The 20154-nt window shown below is 36.5% G+C and overlaps 3 protein-coding genes across 3 annotated transcripts; 2 read left to right on the top strand and 1 right to left on the bottom strand.

Moving 5' to 3' along the window:
• Positions 1 to 5543: 5543 nt before the first annotated feature.
• Positions 5544 to 8357, top strand: LOC120145881 (lysM domain-containing GPI-anchored protein 1-like). The gene is made up of 5 exons (XM_039159600.1): positions 5544 to 6539; positions 6881 to 6998; positions 7125 to 7286; positions 7395 to 7426; positions 7894 to 8357. The coding sequence occupies exons 1-5, from the start codon at positions 5879 to 5881 to the stop codon at positions 8169 to 8171; spliced, it is 1251 nt and encodes a 416-aa protein (XP_039015531.1). The 5' UTR covers positions 5544 to 5878; the 3' UTR covers positions 8172 to 8357.
• A 1378-nt stretch (positions 8358 to 9735) lies between these two features.
• LOC120145866 lies at positions 9736 to 12232 on the bottom strand. Its single transcript, XM_039159588.1, has 6 exons — positions 11882 to 12232; positions 11705 to 11813; positions 11153 to 11364; positions 11049 to 11076; positions 10552 to 10660; positions 9736 to 9919 (listed from the first exon to the last, which is right to left on the bottom strand). The coding sequence occupies exons 1-6, from the start codon at positions 12134 to 12136 to the stop codon at positions 9838 to 9840; spliced, it is 795 nt and encodes a 264-aa protein (XP_039015519.1). The 5' UTR covers positions 12137 to 12232; the 3' UTR covers positions 9736 to 9837.
• Positions 12233 to 18737: 6505 nt separating this feature from the next.
• Positions 18738 to 19679, top strand: LOC120145879 (ethylene-responsive transcription factor ERF014-like). Its single transcript, XM_039159598.1, has one exon. It carries the CDS (start codon positions 18841 to 18843, stop codon positions 19498 to 19500), a length of 660 nt encoding a protein of 219 aa, XP_039015529.1. The 5' UTR covers positions 18738 to 18840; the 3' UTR covers positions 19501 to 19679.
• Positions 19680 to 20154: the final 475 nt, after the last annotated feature.

The following is a 20154-nucleotide window of genomic DNA, read 5'->3' as shown; positions in this document are numbered from 1 at the left end:
GGATATCCTTATCTTTAGTAGTAATGAGCTCTTTAGGAACCCATATACTTCTAACGATTTTTCCATTAGAGGTTTTTTGGGGACCTCTATGATTTTAGTTTTTAAAACTTTTTCCAACAAAGTTGGATTTAGAATTTTCTCCATATTCAAAACGTTTTGTTCCAACTTTATCAAAAGAAGCTTTAAGATCATCAATTTTCTTTTGATGATCATCATTGACCTTTGAAAGTAAATTTTGCAAATCTAAATTTTTCTTTTCAAACTCTTCTAGTTTGATTTGCAAATCTTTGATCTTACTTTCAAGATTGTTGTTGGTTTTGGATATGAGCTTATTTTCATTTTTCAATTTTGAAACATCATTTTTATATTTTAAAAACAATTTCTCATAATCTGAGGCCAACCCATTATATTCCTCTAATAGCTCATCATAGGATAAATCATCAAAATCAGATGAGTTAGAGGTTACCTTAGAATCTTCCCTGAATACAATCAAGCACAAGTTTGCTACTTCTTGTTCCTCTTCGTCGAAACCTTCTTCGTCGCTCCATGTAGCCACATGAGCCTTGTGCTTATTCTTTGATTGACCCTTTCTCTTTAATTGTGGGCAATCATATTTGACATGCCCCGGTTTTTTGCATTCATAGCAAATGATTGGGTCCTTCTCTTTTGGTTCATTTTTGAGGCCTTCATTTTGTTTGAAATTTCTTCCTCGGTAAGGTCTCATCATTTTTCTGAACCATTTGGCAAACAATGTCATTTCCTCGTTATCGTTATTTTCATCCGAATCACTCTCATCTTTTATGGATTTGAGAGCAATTTCAATGTTTTTCTTCTTCTCCTTCTCCTTCTCCTTTGGTGTCTCTTCAATCTTATCAAGGTCCACCTCATCTTCAAGAATCATTTCATGAGTGAGGAGTGACCCAATTAGCTCTTAAAAAGTTAAGGACGTTAAGTCCTTAGACTCGATGATTGCCGTCTTCTTTGATTACCACGATTTTGGGAGGGAGTAGAATAACTTTCTCACAAGCTTTTCATTTGAAATGATCTCTCCATATGACTTGAGACCATTGACAATTGTTGAAAATCTATCCGTCATAGCTTTGATATCTTCATTCGGTTTCATCCTGAAATTTTCATAGCTATGCGTTAGAATACTAATTTTAGATTTCTTTACCTCATCGGTACCTTCATGAGTGACTTGAAGTTTTTCCCATATTTCTTTGGTGGTTGTACACGATGAAACTCTTTCGTATTCATCTGGTCCAAGAGTACAAAAAATGATATGGATTGCTTTGGAGTTGAGCTGGAACATTTTTGTCTCTCCTTCACTCCACAATCTTGGATGAGTGAGAGGCTTGATGTATCCTTCTACTACGACATTCCATACTCCCATGTCACTTGCTTGAATGAAGTACATCATTCTATTCTTCCAATAGGCATAGTTAGCTCCATTGAAGAAAGGGAGGCTTGTTGACGGGTATCGAATCGAGACCGGAGTTAAAGTTTGAAGCGGAGGCCATTGATGACTTTGATTATCGATATAACTCTTCCCGAATCGACTCAAGAGGCGATTAAACCTTCAAATGAATTAGGCTCTGATACCAATTGTTGAGTTAATCGATTGACGGAATTGGCCAAGAGGGGGTGAATTGGCAATTAAAAATTTGGTGGAAGCTTTTGCAGAAAATTGAAAGTAATTGCATAGCGATTTAGAGTGGTTCGACTTTCTCAATCAAAGTCTACGTCCACTACCTTAGCTATCCATACTAAGTATTTTCCAACAAATTCACTAATTTGTTCTTTCTTTTGAGGCCAAAGAGATAACCTTACAACACCCTCAAGAATATACCCCAATTCTTGAGAACACTCTTTCCCAAAGAGAAGATTACAAATTTGCAAACTTACAAGGAAAACCTCACAAGGTAAGATGTTTGCACAATTCTAGAACACTCACAAGTAATTACAAATGAGCACAAATGGTGTTCTTTGAAAGCAAAATGAATATTGAAAGGAAAATTGGCTTGATTTGCACAAACTTGGTGTTTGATGCTTTCATTCTTGTTTCTCTATGATTTCTTGTTGATCAAAGACTTCAGAACTTGTTTAAATACACCTTGAATCACTTTTGAACGTTGGGGATGATTAGTGAAGATCATATAGCCGTTTTAGTGTGAAAACAATTAATAAAATAGCTTGGAGCGTGGGGGGGGGGGGGAATCGGTACCCCCTATGGGGAATCGGTTCCCTAAGTGTAAAATTCAAATATTTCGACCGTTATACAAGGGGGGAATCGGTACCCCCTGGGGAGGAATCGGTTCCCTCCGAGCATACTGGAATTCTCGGAGCCAAATCATTCAGGGGGGAATCGGTACCCCCTTGGGGGGGAATCGGTTCCCTCTGAGCAATCTGGAATTTTTGGCTTTAAAATGTTTCGAAATACTTTGTAAAATTATTTTGAAATTGTTTTAAGATTAAAACTTAATTTTACACTTGAGTAAGGATTAAAAATGATTTTTGAAAGATTTGGAGTAATGTTTTGATATTCGAATAGTTATATCGAATATACTTAGAAAATTATTTTCAAAATCTTAAAATTCATTTAACTTAATTTGTTATATCGAAATATAAAAATGTTTTCAACAGATACACTAGGTAAACCTAGGATCCTTTGGAAGAACTTACATGGAGCGACAACTGATGACTTTAGGAGTAAGGTTTTGTCTCATACAGGTTTTGGAACTACAAACTCAAATAATACATATATGTTATGAAAAAATATGGCAAATTCCATCAGAGATGTGGGCAAAAACAGCCTTGGGTTGTCAACAGGGAAGACCAAGGATCATAAAGAATCGTGGTGGTGGAACGACGAAGTCCAAACTAAGGTGAAGACAAAGCAAACTTGCTTTAAGGAGTTGCTACAATGCAATGACGACGAAGAAAGATCGAGAGCTAAACAAAGATACAAGGAGGCAAAGCGGGAAGGCAAGAAAACAATGGCTAAAGCAAAGGATAAGGCATACGAGGAAATATACAACAGATTAGACACCAAGGAAGGACAAAACAATAGGAAAAGGATCTAGGTAGCATTAGGTTTATTAAGGACAACAATGATGTTCTTTTAGTGAAAGATCATGATATTAAGAGGGTTTGGGGTAGTTAGTTCTTTGGCTTATTTAATAACGGTGCCTCTCCCTGCAGAGATAGTAACGTTGATGGGTCTGCCGACCATCATACTACGACCAATGATTGCCCTATAAGTAGGATTGGGATTGAGGAAGTCAAAATGGCCCTTAGAAAGATGGGGAGGGACAAAGCTATCAGTCCAGATCAAATTCCTATCTCTGTGTGGTTGACCCTAGGAGAAGAGGGAGTTAAGTGGTTGACCAACATCTTTAATATTATTTTAGAGACTGTCAATATGCCAGAGGAGTGGAGAGAGTCTACGGTGATACCAATCTATAAGAATAAAGGAGATCCCCAATATTGTGGTAACTACAGAGGTATTAAACTACTGAGTCATACCATGAAGCTATAGGAAAACCAATTTGGCTTTATGCCAGGTAGGTCTACTATGGAGGCGATTCACCTACTTCGACGACTTATGGAGAAATATAAGGAAAAAATAGAGATCTTCACATGGCGTTCATTGACCTTGAGAAGACGTATGATAGCGTACCCCGCAATACGATCTAGAAGACCTTGGAAACGAGACGGATCCCAACTACTTGTATCTGGGTGATTCGTGATATGTACTGTAGATCTACTACATACGTCAGGACTATAGTTGGCGACACCGAGGCATTCCCGATGGAAATCGGACTCCACCAGGGGTCAGCTCTTAGCCCTTACATCTTCGCCTTGATTATGGACGATATCTATTGTGCGTCACCAGACGGTGTTCCATGGTGTATGCTTTTCGCTGACGACATTGTCCTAGTTGCTGAAACAAAAAATGAGCTGAATAGTAGACTAGCTACCTAGAAGACTGCTTTGGAAGAAAAAGGTCTAAGGATCAATATTGAAAAGACTGAGTATTTATGTTCAAACTTCAGTGGGAACCAAAACGATGAAGATGTAGAAGTTTACATCGAAGGACACGTTCTCCCCTTAAAGGATTGTTTCAAGTACCTAGGGTCTATGATACATAAAGATGGGGGTGTAGATGATGACGTTACACACCGTATAAAGGCGGGATGGCTAAAGTGGAGGGTTGCTACTGGAGTTTTGTGTGACAAGAAGGTGCCTCTAAAACTCAAGGGAAAATTTTATAGAAGGGCAATAAGACCAGCGCTGTTGTATGTATCAGAATGTTGGGCAATCAAGAAGGATCACGTAAGGAGGATGGAGGCCGCAGAAATGAGAATGCTTCGATGGGCATGTGGTAGGATTCTGTGGGACATGATACCAAACTCTGCAATTAGGATGTCCTTGGGGGTGGTGCCTGTATTCGAAAAATTGAGGGAGGAAAGACTACGGTGGTTTGGGCATTCCTTAAGCGACAACCGTCAGATGCGGTCAGGAGGGTAAAGTCGATTACAGTCGACGGTGCCAGAAGGAGAGAACGACCAAGGAGGAAGTGGGTATACTGCTTGAGATCTGATTTGAAGGATTTATCCCTTACCGAGGACATGACCTCTGATAGGAATGTATGGAGACTTAAGACCAGGGTAGCCGAGTAGTGTGGGTCAATAGCCGTAGGGTGTAACATCTCTGTCTTCTTTTTAATTTCCTTTATAGTAATTTCCATGAATTCTACGTTTTATACGTTTCTGTCATTGGAATTTATGAAGGCTTAGAACTAGGGTAGCAGAGTAGTGTTGCATTAGTTTATGTTTTAATCCATTTTGACATTATTCATTCTCGTAGCTTGCTATCGCTGACTTCTGTGTATCATTTTCTTCATGTTTCCTCTTTTCAAATTTAGATGGGACTTACGTTTCTGTCTATATGCAGAGATTTTTAGGCAGATATTTATTTGCAGGGATTACTTACCTTTATAGACGCGCATATGAATGACTGCATATGAAGACTATTTAACTATGTATTTATTTATTTATTTATACATGTATTGTATTTTATCTTTATTTTTAATTTTCTGACTGCCGGAGGTCTTTCACGGAAGCTGCTCTCAACCTGGTGTTGGGGTAACCTACTAAGCTACTTCCCCTTACTCCATTGCATATGTAAATATGGTTTTGTTGTTGTTGTTATTGTATGAGTTTAATTAAATCAATTTGTTATTATAAGTCTTAATAATATAAAAATAATTTTATATTACTTCTTTAAATATAATTTTTTATTTTTTATTTTTTGAAAATATAATTTAATATTTTTTTATTAATTTTTTATAATATAATTAAGTATTTTGTAAAGTTAAAAAAGGACAGGGACAAGTTAGTCTTTAACGGTAAAAAGGTTAAAATAATACTTGAAAACTCAATGATAGATAATCTGACTTGTGTCTGTCCACTTAACCCCACATTTGGCCCTTTCTTCGTCACCTTTGTTCCTTTTCAGTATTCTGTCTCCTCCTTTTCTTTTCTCTCACTTCATCTTCTTCCTCCTTGCTGTAACCCATTTTGCTCAAAAGCAAGAAACCCAAACCCTAGCATCCTGAAATTCACCCATTTTTCTAGCCTCACTTTCTACATTGTATGGTATCTCTTCATTAGATTAAAGAGTGCTGTTTTTGTTGAGAGTGGAGGGTAAAACTCATCTGAACAAACCCTAGGGACCTTCAAAAGAAGCTAAAGAATCCATCTTTAATTGGTTTTAAATTTTGGGTCTTTTTTTTTAATTTTTCTCTAAAACCCCAAACCATTACCAAAGGAAGAACCCCATCATTGAGTAGCAAAGTAAAACTCGGTTATTTACAATGCCAAACCGAAGACCCACTTTTTTCTCCTTCTCTGTTGCCTTTTGCTTCATAGTTTTCTCCAATGTAGCTTCAAAATCAACAATCGAGCCTTGTTCGAACTCCGATTCCTGCAACGCCTTGTTGGGGTACACTCTCTACACAGATTTGAAAGTGGCCGAGGTTGCTTCCCTCTTCCAGGTTGATCCCATTGCGGTCCTCACCGCCAACGCCATCGATATCTCTTACCCCGACGTCGAAAACCACATCCTTCCTTCCCGGCTCTTCCTCAAGATCCCCATCCAGTGTTCCTGTGTTGACGGGATTCGAAAATCCGTTTCCACCAAGTACAAAACTCGCCCGCAGGACACGCTTTCGTCGATTGCCGATTCGATTTATGCCGGTTTGGTGTCGGCTGATCAGATTAGGGAGGCCAACTCCATTGCTGATCCTTCTGTTCTTGATGTGGGGGAGAACCTTGTGGTTCCTTTGCCGTGTACTTGTTTTAATGGTACTGATAATGGACTGCCCGCCATTTATTTGTCGTATGTGGTGAAGCCAGTGGATACTTTGGCTGGAATTGCAGCTATTTATTCCACTACGATCACGGATTTAATGAATGTTAATGCTATGGGGACTACTTCTATTAAGGATGGTGATATTCTAGCTGTTCCTTTATCAGGTAGTTTTCAGTTGCCTTGTTGTGGCAGATTGTTTGGTTGACACTGAAATTGAAAATTGCAATGATTTAATCATTTAAAGCCAATGCCATTCTCTTGAATTTTCAGCTGTAGAGTTGAGTTTTATACTTGCTTATGAAGTTAGGGAACTAGGGTTAACTTTTTATATATTTGCTGCAAACTTGATATTTTCCATGTTTATGACTTCAAGTTGATGGAATTATTGTGGATTTCTATTCTCAGCCTTGGAATCAAGATTTTTTTTCCTTTTTATGCTTTTGCTTTGTTTATGTTGATTACGAAGACAGTGAAAGTTAAGTATTGGTTCTTTCTGTTCATGCAGCTTGTGCTTCAAATTTTCCCAAATATGCCTCAGATTATGGATTGATTGTTCCTAATGGGAGCTATGCTATAACTGCTAGCCACTGTGTCCAGTGCAGCTGTGGGCCCGGGAGTCGCAAGTAATTGAGCCATCTCGTAGCTTATTGGTTTACATTAGTAGTATGATAGTTTAAGGTTTTAACCGCTTGTGATTCTTTTCCTTAAATCTAACAGTGTGTAATACTTTTATTGATTGTGTCGAGCAGTTTGTACTGTATGCCTTCTTCGTTGGCTGTTTCATGTTCAAGCATGCAATGTAAAGGAAGCAATCTTAAGCTGGGGAACGTTACAGTGCAGCAAAGTAGTGCTGGATGCAACGTTACTTCTTGTGCTTACGGTGGTTATGCGAATGGCACCATTATCAATTTGTATGCTGCTCCTTTTACTTACTTTGATTGATATTTATGTGAAAAGTGATCTCTGTGTTCTAATTTTACGATGACTGAACCCTTCCAATTCTGGACTTTGTTCTGCAGGTTGTCATCCTCTCTTCAACCTCGCTGTCCAGGTACAAGTTATAAAATACCGTTCTCAATTGTGATTCAAAAATGCATGAAGACAAGAAAACATTTAGTTTTAGCATGATTTGGACGTCTCTAATCCAATGATGTGAATATATTTATTTCCTTTTGCATTCTCACAAATTAAAAAAGACTGAGTCGAAGAATAATTCTTATCTGATGTTGTTTTTGTGATCTTTTTCATTGTAGCATCTAGAAATCAAATAATAATTAGTTAGTCATCAATATACTGAATTCATTTGTTACCTTCACTGATGCATAATTCTTGGCTATTCTGATGCTCTGTATTGTTAAAATAAGTGAAAGTTTAAGCTTCTCTGACAGTACATGACTTCAAATCTCAAGGAGTCAAACATGAGTCATTTACTTTTCGGAATTCACATATATTACCAGATGGTCATAGAAGGCTTCTTGGGTGATTTAAATTTCTGTTTTTTTTTTAAAAAAAATGCAGGACTGCAGCAATTTCCTACCCTCGTAGCCCCGCCTACTTATGTACCTGATTCGGCTTTTGCCCCAGCACCTTCACCTCAGTTGGATGGTTCCACGACAACAACTGTTCCCAAGACTTCGACAGTGCCATCTACTGGGTCACTTCCAGGTTTTGGCCCAGCAGGTGCCCCACTGGGAAGTATGTCTGATGCCTCCACATTGGTGAATTCGGTCTCTACCCTTCCTGCTGCACTTGTGACATGCTTGCTTATCAAACTAATCTCACCGGTCTCGTTGTAATTTTGGTCGTCTCTGTTTTGAAGGCTTGTTGCTTTTTGATCTGTCCAGGGTTTGTCTGTTGTCTGTAGCTTTATCCATGACTGCATTTACATTCTTGTTGTTAGCTTTCAAATTGCACTATTGATTTTTACTTTGATTTCTGATCATTCAGTGCAATTGATGGGCAGTTGCCTTTTTCCCTTCATTAAGATGTCGGAGGACTGCTAAGATTTTTATTGCCTTTCTCCATGCGTAAAGATTTTGGTTTACTCGAAAATGGTGTGATGGTGGACGATAATTCCGTCAATGTGATGACATCGATCACTGTTGGTCTCTAGTTGCATCAATCGATCAGTGTTCTCCTTCATTGACCGCCGTGTCAGCTATTGTCGTCGGTTGTTGGAATTTCACAATGCCACCACCACTTCCAAATGGGTTGAAATTGCCATGGCACATACTCGTGTCTTCAATTTCTTGTCATACCCGATCAGTGTTCTCCTTCATTGACCGCCGTGTCAGCTATTGTCGTCGGTTGTTGGAATTTCACAATGCCACCACCACTTCCAAATGGGTTGAAATTGCCATGGCACATACTCGTGTCTTCAATTTCTTGTCATACCTAACTATCATTTCCTCATCTTCAAGAACCTACAAGTGAAGAGCAACATTTCATTCATGTTATGTAAAGATAAATGGGATTAATTGAAATGTATTAATGATCACAGAGATGAAGAAAAGTTGGAAGTTATAACAGCATATAGATAATAAAGAAAGTTCAATATTAATGGCAGGCCATGGTGAGATGTTCTGGGTTGAACACGATTGGACAGTAGAAGATCAACTCTTACAAAAGATAAATTCGAAATGTTTCTTATATATCTAAGCTATTTGGTTTATGCTTTTAAAAATAATTTTGGATCTGGGTTGAAGAAAGAAGTCAAAATGTATATTCTTGTGAAATTCTGACCATCACCAGCGAACGACGGTTGATATAGCTGGAGTCTGGCCGGATTCTGGGATGGGTGAAATCTTTATTTAGAAAGAGTTAGGTTTATTAAGATTAAAGGAAAGAGAGATAAAAATGAAAGGAAAAAACATTTGACATCAATATATCTCCAAACAACACTATTTTGGTAATGTCATCGTCTCGATAGAACTATCGTCCACATTTCCATTTTGTTTTAGAGTTAATTGTCTAACGATATAATTGAAGACGAAACTAAAATTCAATGTAGTATCAATATTAAAAATTGTGATAAAGTCTCGATAGAACTATCGTCCACATTTCCATTTTGTTTTAGAGTTAATTGTCTAACGATATAATTGAAGACGAAACTAAAATTCAATGTAGTATCAATATAAAATATTGTGATAAAATGAATAAAAATTTGATGTTAAAATGGTATCTGGTGTAGTTTATTTACTTTTACCAACTGGATTGTTGATTTTGGATTCCTGGGTGGATATAAATTTGCGTGTATCTGTGAGGTATGCAAAATGAAAATTGTGTTGACAGAGAAATGGTGTAAATAAGAGTGGTAAATACAATTTATCCATTAAATAGTACAAATTGAACCGTATGTATTTACAACATTTACAGTTCACACCAACATTGACATGAAAAACCAAACGTCACATCACTTCAGAGACTTTTTCTCTGCTATACTGGTACATCAGTTAAATTCATTCATAGAGCTTTCATTGCAACTTTGCCGGTTGTATTAATGCCCATTGCAGCAAGCTTCAATATGGTACGGCTCTTATATAACCTGTCCAAAGTCAGAGAAATAATGATATTGTTAAACTCAATTCATTAGATTAGAAATTACATAAGAGCATGGACAAAAACCTAGCACAACATGTTTAAATTCCGGAGTATGTATCCGAGAATATCTTTCAGTACCAATCTTCCTTAAATCTGGATACGTACAAGTTTGCAGTAAAAAGACATAATTTTCAATCTATTGATGCTTTGGTACCGAAACACTTGTTCCCAGTTCAATGCCATAGTGTAATGGGTGAAAAGTTTGCTCAAACAATGATTCTGCAAGACTCGAGAAGTTTACATCGTCTCTATATGAAAGGGATGCTTGTTTTAATGAGTAACAATCCTTATTAAGGTAAAAATATAAAATGATATTGCGGAGGTGTGGGGTGCCATTTATATAGTTCAACTGCTAAATTTATATGGAGGCTACTGATTTAATCCTCCATGCAAAACTATAATGGACTTTGATCTTCTTAAAAGGGGATATATATAAGCATTGCTGCTAGGATCAAGGTTTTAAATTCGCAAGCCGGGACAAGCATGCCATTTTTTTTGGCCTTAAGAGCATGGAAAGCAAATTGATAAATACAAAAAACCAAAAGAAAGATTGGTAAAAGGAATAGAGAAACTTACCCAGCCAGTGTAAGTCCCCATGTTGACAACGTATAGAACAACTTTCCAGCATGCCAAATGCTCAAAACCTTCTCCAATTTGCTGACACCTCCTAATGCTTTCAGCAGAGCTGCTCATAATCTCATCACAGTAAGTAAACACTATATGGTATTCACATTTAAGTAACAAAATCAAAGGAAAACAATAAAGGCAGAAATTCACCATCAATAAAAACAGAAAACTCCTTTTTAAGTGTCTAAAGATTTAGGTTACCAAACATGGAAAACAAAAGACAAGTCAAGGGCCAAATGCATGGGATGTATTAGTAATTATTACAACACTGTTGCTCATCTTCCACTATATAGTTTTGAAGGAGTGAATCACAATGCAACTTCCTATTCATCAAAAGAATGGGACCTCAATATTTACCATCAATTATCATTAGACATTTATACTAGCAGGTAATATACCAAGAAAAAGAAATGGGTGAAGATATGTCTATTTAGTAGGAAACTTACTTTTCTGCAGTTCTTCTGGGGTCAAAGTCTGCAATTCCAGGATTCCAAAAACATAAGAACATAGTATATGTAGAAAAGGAAAGTCAGATTGAGTAGCTAAAAACCTGAGCTTTAGGGTTCGACAATATGCATTTTGCCATGAAGTTAGCTACCCCATCCACAACATGCTCTTCACTAACAACAACGTAATTCTCATCATCAATTCCACTCCACTCTTCAACATTGCTTGGAACCATTTCATCAGTTACCCATATCCACCAACTTGGTTCTTTTTGGTCAACATTAATCAGAACTTCAGCTGAATGTATATCACCTCCTAATTTAAAAACAAATTATTAAAAAAAAACACCATGCTAGCTAATCAATCAATATTTATACATTCCTAACATAAAAGAAGCAAAGCAACTGCGCCAACATTTGTCGCGAGTTATTTACCCCACCTATGAGGTAAAAATTTACAAGTCTAATAATGAATTTCTATACATTGATATGAGAAAATAGCTGATTTAAAAATGGAGACAAATCCTTGTGTATCTATTATAATTATAGAGAATCCGTGTGTCTAATATAAAGAAATCAGTAAAGTAGCATTACTCTGCCATAAATTAATCAAAAAACAATTAAAAATTCATTGAAGAGATTTGGTATATAAGAACCTGTAGCTTCCTTGAATGGAAACTCAATTTTAGTATTGGATTCGTTAAGTGATTTGAGCCGGGTCAAGAAGTCTTTAGAATCTACGGTAGACGTCAACCGAGCTTGGAGCTGCAATTAATTCCAGAAATTAGAAAAATAAAAAAAATTAAACGGAAAAAAGAAGGAAAATTACGTACGTCAGGAGGACAATCGTTTAATAGAGCAGGATATTCAGATAGATTATGGAGAAGTTTAAGGTTCTGTTCAAGCTGATTTCTTAAACGTCGATTTTCCGATTTTAGGATTTCAAATTCTTTTTCAAGATCGGAGTTCTCATTATTTCTGGGAGTATCGTCGTGATGGTGATGGTGGTGCCATTCCAAGGCGGTCCATGCGACGTCGGCGACTTCGAGGACGGTCTTGGCAACCTCCACCGCTTCATGGCCGCCCATTCTCGAACGTAAAACCGGAACTTTTCTTTAGGGTTCTTGAGATTTGGGGGAAAACGATGAATTTTGACGATTCGAGATAGGATGGTGTCGTTTCGCGTTTACGTGTCCAAATGAGCGGATTTCCGTAGACTGTAAAACCGGTTTTCTTTTTGAGTAAACTATACCAGTGACCACCCAACTATAGCCTCTTTTCATTTTGACCACCAGGTTTGAATTCTTATCAATCAGGCCACCTAACTATTTAAATGCATTCAATCAGGCCACCTGCTGTTAACATTTAACGGAAGTGTTCACGTCACAGTTAATAAAATTGTTATAATTACATATTTGGTCACTGTTACTTATATATTATCTCAATTTGGTCTCAATTTTCGAATATTAAAGTAATAGTAACCAAATGTTGAGTGGCCTGATTGCATCTTCCTAGTGGTTGAGCTGTAATCCCAAGTAGCCTGGGTTTAATTCCAAGCCACCCCCTCTTTGGTTCTTTAATTTTCTTTTTATAAGAGAATATATAAGTAACAGTGACCAAATATGTAATTATATCAATTTTATTAACTGCCACGTCAGCACTTCTGTTAAATGTTAATGGCAGGTGACCCGATTGAATGCATTTAAATAGTTGAGTGGGCTAATTGACAAGAATTCAAAAATGGTGGTCAAAATGAAAAGGGGCTATAATTGGGTGGTCACTGATATAGTTTACCCTTTTGTTTTTTTTGTTACTAAATGCATCGACTTGACTCTTTTAAGATTTAACAAACGCTTATGACGTAATGTGAAAGGTCTCTGAAAATCTATTCTGCTGCACTGAAATATCTGATGACGATAGTTCCCCAAAATATGTCTCTAAGAACCTGCGTACGAAAATATATTCCGAACGCTGAGCTTACGAGCTTAGTGCCTCATTGAAAACTGTACTATATTATATGCATTCACTAGATGAAGTGACAAGTGACACAAGTCTCAACATGCTAAATATTGTACTACTAATCTGTGGATGACATCATGGTGCAGTTGAGGGATTTTGCATCTCGGAGCTCACGCACCCCTCTAGCACTGCCGAAGTACCATTGAGTACTCCTGGGTGATATCCAGAATTCTGTATCGGAAACGTGCACCCACCAACTTACTTCATCGAGTCTTGGGGCATCTGGTGTCCAGTCGGTTTGCTGAAGTGCCATGGCACTGACTTGGATCCACTGACTGTCGAATTTCTCCTAAAAGGAACTCGAGTGTCCTAATTGTTTCCCAAGCATCAAACTTTTATGTAAACCTAGCTATATTCTATTTTTACTATTTTGATATTAATTATTTTTTTCTCGTTTGAAGTCTTGTTTGAGGATATACTGAAGTGTTGGGTACCTCGAGTCTAATTCCCTTAAAAACTGGCATTTTTGTCCAAAACAGATTGAAAGTACCGATACTAGCCCAAGAGTATCGATACTCCTGTAAAAGTTTCGATACTTTCTACAAGTATCGATACTTTTAAACATTCTGGACCGCCTAGTTTCGATACTTTCTAGGAGTTTCAAAACTATGGCCCAAAGTATTGATACTCTTGAAAGAGTATTGATACTCTTTCCCAGAAACTCACGAATTTTCATGAGAAGAAGAACAAGTTTCGATACTATCCCTCTAGTATCAAAACTCAACTTGCAGCGAGCATAAAATAGGTGCAAAAACTCCTATTCTTCTATCCCAAAGACCTTAGTGAGGTCCCCAAACATTAATGTTTTATATAGATACAAAGGAACATAAATATGGCTTTAAACATATGTATAACTCTAAAACATGAAATCTACCATGAGAGTGCTTCAAGCTCATGCAACCTACTGTATTTCACCTAAATGACTTACACATGGTAGAATTGAGTCAAAAGTGCTTTTGATGATAAACTGCTGAAAACGCCCAATGCTCAACCAAGGGTGAGTTTCTCATTCCCTTTTTCTTTGGAGTTTTCTCTAATCTCTCTCACTAGAAAAACATCAAGGGATATATTATTAGCTGAAAGAAATTATTAAGAAGGTAATAAGAACACTTTCTAAACCTATGTATTATTGAAAACGAGCTGACATCTTGAAAAACTCTTAAACCCCACAAAAACCCATTCTTGGCTCACGTGGTGAAATGTTAAAGTTGAGGGTTTAAAAGAAAATTCTAAAGATGCTGAATTCACTCCTTACCTTGGTATTGTTGAACTAGGGTTGCCAGGTTCCAAAGTTATCACCTTTAATTTGCTTAACTTATAGGAGAAGAAGAAAGAAGATGAAGATTTAGAGAGGAAGAAGAGACAAGGAAGAGTTGAGAAAAAAAGGGAGTATCAGACGTGATATCACTAATCAATTAAAGATTTCAGTCTTTTGAAATTTTAAAAGGTATAATTGCTACCTTAGTCCCTTTAATTCTGATTGTAAATTAAAAATGCCCTTTTTAACTCCTTATTGAGCTTACCTCAAGCCCAATCCACTTTAATTTGGTTCAAAACCTTTTACAAGTTAGAAATTAACCCAAGACACATCTTGGGTTAGTCCAAAACTTCTAACCCGGGATGCGGGGCGTTACACATTGTCTCTTGGTAAGATCAATCATCTACTGTGTTTGTGCTATTTTTAAGCGTCAATTTTTGCTTTACGTGCTTTGCATAAAATCATGGTTTCGTTTCTGCAATATGAACCGGCTAGCTATAATCTAACCAATATGAAGCATTTGGTAATAAATCCATTGGAATTTAATGTAAGCATGAATGTCCCCTTAATCTAAGAAGCGCATAGAGCTACTTTCCAGTTACTTGTATTTGTTGTTGGAATGCTGTAGGTCAGGGGTTTGGATGTTGTCCTTTGTCTCACCAGTTTTTCTGAGTGAAAGCTTAGAATAGAGTCTGGTCACACCCTACGATCTGCATGCCATTTATCTGTGAATTAGGTTGAATTTCGAGTTGAGTCACTTTAAGTTAGGATAGCTTTGTATCTCACTTGTGTTTGCTTTCTTCTTTTCAAAATATCTGAAATCGGAATCATTTCGGGGTTGGAGTGCTTCAGGTTATCATCGACATCTGTATCAATTAAGATCGAAACAATTTGGAATGTGGACAAGTTAAGTGTTATTCCCAGCGTGTAATTTACAAAAAGCTTTTTATTTCCTCCATACACTGAACCTTGTATTCATATTCAATAAGCGAGGAATCATTCTACACAGCTCTATGAATTGCTTTGCTGCATAACAATAACTACACTTTCAGAACACTGTAATCTGCAATAGAATAAAGTAGTGTTTTGGAACTTCATGGATTATCTTGCAAAGATTTTTTTTCTTGTCCTTTTAATCCGTCACTGTCTGTATCCACTCATGACTTTCTGAAGGTTTTGGCATTGAAAAGTCTAAACAAAGTTCCAAAACTTTTCCGAATGTTTAGATGATAAAATGGATCGGAGTTGGAGCTAAGCATAGGCCCTTCATTCCAAAATTTTTCTACAAACCTTTCAAAAATACTATTGATGATATTTAGTTTGTTATTATATGTAGCATTTTAAGTTCATCTTAAAATAATTTTATTCTTATTTTTATCGATGATATTTTTTACCGTTAATTTTTTTTTTTAAATTACAAGCTCAGAAAAGACAAATGATGTATAGTATAAGCATTACGTTAGGCACGAGTGTAGATATGGGGGTGGTGGTTGCAGATTTGACCTATTTTTCGTGGAAGTTTCTCTCAAGTCTAAACCCACATGGATGTTGCCTCTCTACCATCCAACATCTTCAATTCTTCTCGCCACTTTCGCCCAACCCCTTTCAACATTCATTCAAAACGACCTTTGATCCAAAAACAAAGCCATAGTTCCAGTTGGCTCCGTATCCTATTTAATGCAAATAAAATCTTCATTGTCACCTTCCCGGTACGGAAATAATTATGGGACAGTACGGTATTTTCAATGCCAGTTAAGCAATCGAAACAAATATATGCTATTTGATGGATGAGACTAGCCCTTCGGTTCAGCCACTGAATGCGAAGCTATTTTTATTAAGTGTCTAATTTAAATTTAATAACATGTCAATTTTTTTTTATGTTTGTATAATGTGTTTACGTTATTAAGAACTCTAAGGGAAAAAAAGGGAGAATATGTGAAGAGAAATTATTTTAAAAACCATGTTCTTATTGCAGAATCAGATCGTGCCAGCCCCAGCAGCAGTATTTGATTGAATAACATTTCACAATTGATGTAGGAAAGAGGTGCCTTCCTAATTCTTTATTTTTTTATTTAGTGTTTTCCCAATGGGAAAAGGAGAGCAAGATTTGTCCATGTAGCCGACACTGTTCTTTCCCCCACATGAATTATCATTGGAAAGAGCATTTCTATGAGCAAATTACTTCATATTTCTCTGCCATTGCCCCTTTTCTTCCTTGTGAAAATGTATTGCATTTACAGATTATGTCCTTTTCCGCATTATTGTCTTGCAAACACTTACCTTATCTTCTGCCGAAAGGCCTGCCTTTTGTGACCTATCTTATTCGGTGTTTTAATGTTCGGACATAAATATGAATATATAATCTTTTGAATATTTGAAATATTTACTTTCGAATCCGGATAATATGGGTGAAGAATATGCAATGGATGCTCTCTTGCAATATCTTTGCACATTTGCAGGCATATCAAAGCTCATTTCCCTGACTGGAAAGACGACAAAACACAATCTGCAGCAAAACAATGCATACTATACAAATATTTGGCGAATCCAAACCATCCCAAAGTTACAAAAATTAATGAATTATCTTAATGGTAAAATAGTGACTGTGATGGTTTTAGGCGGTTTTTTCTTTTAAATTAAGCGAAGAATCACGACTACAAATTCAAATGAGCTGAAAGAGATGATGAATAGGGAGATTAGTTAAGAGAGTCGAGGTATCTAATCTCTTCTCCAACATGCATGATGTTTTATATATTAACCTTTAGTATTGATGTCAAACCTAAGATAATGGTAATTATTCGTAAGTTGACAAAATAAAAAAAATATCTTTCAGATAATATATTTAACTCTGATAAATTACGCAGATTAACAAGTTATCATATTAAGAGATTGTAATCGTATGAAGGTTCAGTTTGTGGAGAAATTTTGGAGTAAATATAACAAACTCAATACATATTATGGTTTAAACTTGGAACGCATGTGCCCAATATGATTGTAGTTGATCTTGGTTGTGCAGGACCGAGTGAAGGGAGAACTTGGGGAGAAAGTCAAGGCATGCAAGCGTAAGCAGCTAAGCAAAACAGCATGAAACAGATGGAAGATGATGTGTGCATTGAGGCTTTTGTTATTTATTAATGTTAATACACTTTAAAAGATAGAAAAAGAGTGCATGAGGCTGATGGATGGATGCCCAAGAGACGCGGTTTTAGACCTGCCAGACAGTGCAGCAACAGCTGGCCTTTCCTCTTATTGTTTTTTTTTTGTCATTGGCAGTAGCCTTTTTTTTTTTATAAAAAATTTATTTATATATCTATTTTTTCCCTTTTAACATACAATTCTATTGCTTTATACACGTGAAAATTCTTTCGGAAAAAATCATATATAGCAAATGAAAATTTTCTTTAATATTGAAAATAGAAGAAAACAAGAGAAATCAGTATTAACAACTTAATATTTACTTCTAATATCTAGTATCTATTTATAAGATAATTACTTGATTTATAAAAAAAATTATTTAATAAAAATCTACTCAAATTAAGTTTTTTTAAATGTGCTTCACACTCTCAATCAAATTATGTTTTCTATATTTCTCAATTCAATTTCACTCATATCAAATTTAGATTGAACTTTAGTATAATAACTATATAAGTTTTATTTAATATAGATATGTGATGGGATTTTTTAAAATTTATTATATATAATAAACATTCACATTTTGAGTAACATGATATAATACTTCCAAGAACTAAAAAGCATGTAGATCTTGGAAGTTGCCAACGAAGAATCCTATGTTTCTCTCTCCTCAATTTCCTTTCTAAACTAACATCAGCATATCAAATAAACAAAAGGGCATCTAAAACTCACATGAACAGTAAACACATAAAATGACAAGGAAACCAATATGAAAGTTTTGTGGTTTGCTCTTTTTAATGTGAAATGCAGGCGTCAACCGGGGTGGGGATGACTCTAGAGACCCCATTCTAACTTTTTTTTATTAGTTATTTAGAAATTTTTTAGTCAATTAACGATGAATGCACATATATTATAGATTTAACTGCTTAATATTTTTTTCACTTAGATTTCGTGCTGCAATAGGATGTTGGTTGAACCATTCAAAAATGATTTGTAGCTGTAAATTTGTGAATGGACATCTATTTGAGCCCTCATGAACGAGTAGGATGAGTGTAAGGTTTGCAAATTGACATTTCTTCACTGCACGTGTCATCAACATGTTTGGTGCAAAAATATTTACTATATAGCACCAGCCATTGATATATCTGTCAGTCAGCCATTTCTATGTTTTTTGTATTCATATGTGGAACCATACGGATTTGACCATGGGATATTCTTCCAACTTCAAAAGCTGAAGCCTCCCCCCATCTATAAATACTCCCCACTCTCATCTCTTTCCCTCAATGCAATCCTCCGTTCCAAAAACAACAAAAATCAGAAGCATTTGATCTTCAACAAGTAAAGTACACACTGTAATTTGTTCATTGATTGCTTACCTTGCCAATGGTGAAGAGTGGTCAACAGCAAGCAGAGCCAATGGCATCATTGACATCTCCAACACCATTATCATCATCATCATCATCATGCAACAAGAAGAAGTACAAGGGTGTAAGAATGAGGAGCTGGGGTTCTTGGGTGTCCGAGATAAGGGCACCCAACCAGAAAACCAGGATTTGGTTAGGGTCTTATTCAACAGAAGAAGCAGCCGCTAGAGCCTATGATGCTGCATTGCTATGCCTCAAAGGTTCCTCAGCAAATTTCAACTTCCCACTCGCATCCACTCATCATTACATCCCTGATACCAACATGTCTCCTAAGTCAATCCAAAAAGTTGCCGCCGCCGCCGCAGCAAATAGTTCCGTTGACAATGGCAGCACCGCCACCACCACCATCCCACCAATATCTCCAACACCATCATCATCATTTTCTTCCCCATCAATGTCCTCTTCGCCGTATGATCAAGTCGATGATGATGTATCGCTGATGCAATCACTTGAGCCTGTTTCTATGATCGAACCATCATGGTACAGCTCCTTTGACAGCCTGCAATCTCCAAAGTACGTTGATCAGATGTTCAACTTAGCCCCATTTGATCCACCGGCAGTGATGATGAATGATTTTTACGAGGAATTAAGCGATATTCGTCTATGGAGTTTCTCCTGAGGCTAAGTCACCATTCTTTTAGTCTATTTGTATTCATTGATGATCTTCAGCTGTTGCTGTGACTCAAAATTCACATTTTTAGGCTTACGTTTTAGTTAGGGAGAAGAAATCCACATGGAGATGAAAACTTTTTTTGGAATCTCGAATAGGAGTTTCTACGTATTCAATTTATGTATAAATTAAAGGGCACATTACCTTTGTAATGGAGAATAAGTATTTTTTGTTATTAAATCGTTCTTGTTCAATATTAGGGTTCTTTCCATTTATTTTCCACAGAACTTTGGAAACTGTGAGCGAGCCCCCCGTTTATCATTGTTAAATATGACTGTCAACGGGAACAAAGACAAACTATGGACATTGTTGAAACTTGAAACCATATGCATTTGCTGTTTTTCTTCTTAAAAAGTTCGCTTTTTTACGCCACCTGCCACAAAGAATCATAATAATTTCCATTAATCACCCCAACGTCTAAATCTTCACTAGATTTTGATGTTGGTATTCCCTATTTGCAATGATGGACTGAGGAAACTGTGAGCGGCCCCCCGTTTATCATCGTTAAAGATGACTGTTTGTTGAGAGTGACCCCATCTCTTATCCTCTATATGGGACTTTGGGGGTCTATTTTTTATTTATTTATTTTTATCTTTCATCCTT

This window comes from Hibiscus syriacus, unplaced genomic scaffold (genome assembly GCF_006381635.1).
Source record: "Hibiscus syriacus cultivar Baekdansim isolate YM2019G1 unplaced genomic scaffold, ASM638163v2 tig00110895_pilon, whole genome shotgun sequence".
NCBI classification, from domain to species: Eukaryota; Viridiplantae; Streptophyta; class Magnoliopsida; order Malvales; family Malvaceae; genus Hibiscus; species Hibiscus syriacus.
This window is presented reverse-complemented; position numbering and strand designations above follow the sequence as displayed.

Excerpts from the sequence above, each read along its gene's own strand:
- LOC120145881 (XM_039159600.1), top strand. The coding sequence starts at position 5,879 with ATGCCAAACCGAAGACCCACTTTTTTCTCCTTCTCTGTTGCCTTTTGC. Across the intron at positions 6,540-6,880 it reads TCTAGCTGTTCCTTTATCAG|CTTGTGCTTCAAATTTTCCC; the intron begins GTAGTTTTCAGT and ends CTGTTCATGCAG. Across the intron at positions 7,287-7,394 it reads AATGGCACCATTATCAATTT|GTTGTCATCCTCTCTTCAAC; the intron begins GTATGCTGCTCC and ends TTTGTTCTGCAG.
- LOC120145866 (XM_039159588.1), bottom strand. The coding sequence starts at position 12,136 with ATGGGCGGCCATGAAGCGGTGGAGGTTGCCAAGACCGTCCTCGAAGTC. Across the intron at positions 11,365-11,704 it reads TCCATTCAAGGAAGCTACAG|GAGGTGATATACATTCAGCT; the intron begins GTTCTTATATAC and ends TTTTTAAATTAG. Across the intron at positions 10,661-11,048 it reads CCCAGAAGAACTGCAGAAAA|CTCTGCTGAAAGCATTAGGA; the intron begins GTAAGTTTCCTA and ends GATTATGAGCAG.
- LOC120145879 (XM_039159598.1), top strand. The coding sequence starts at position 18,841 with ATGGTGAAGAGTGGTCAACAGCAAGCAGAGCCAATGGCATCATTGACA.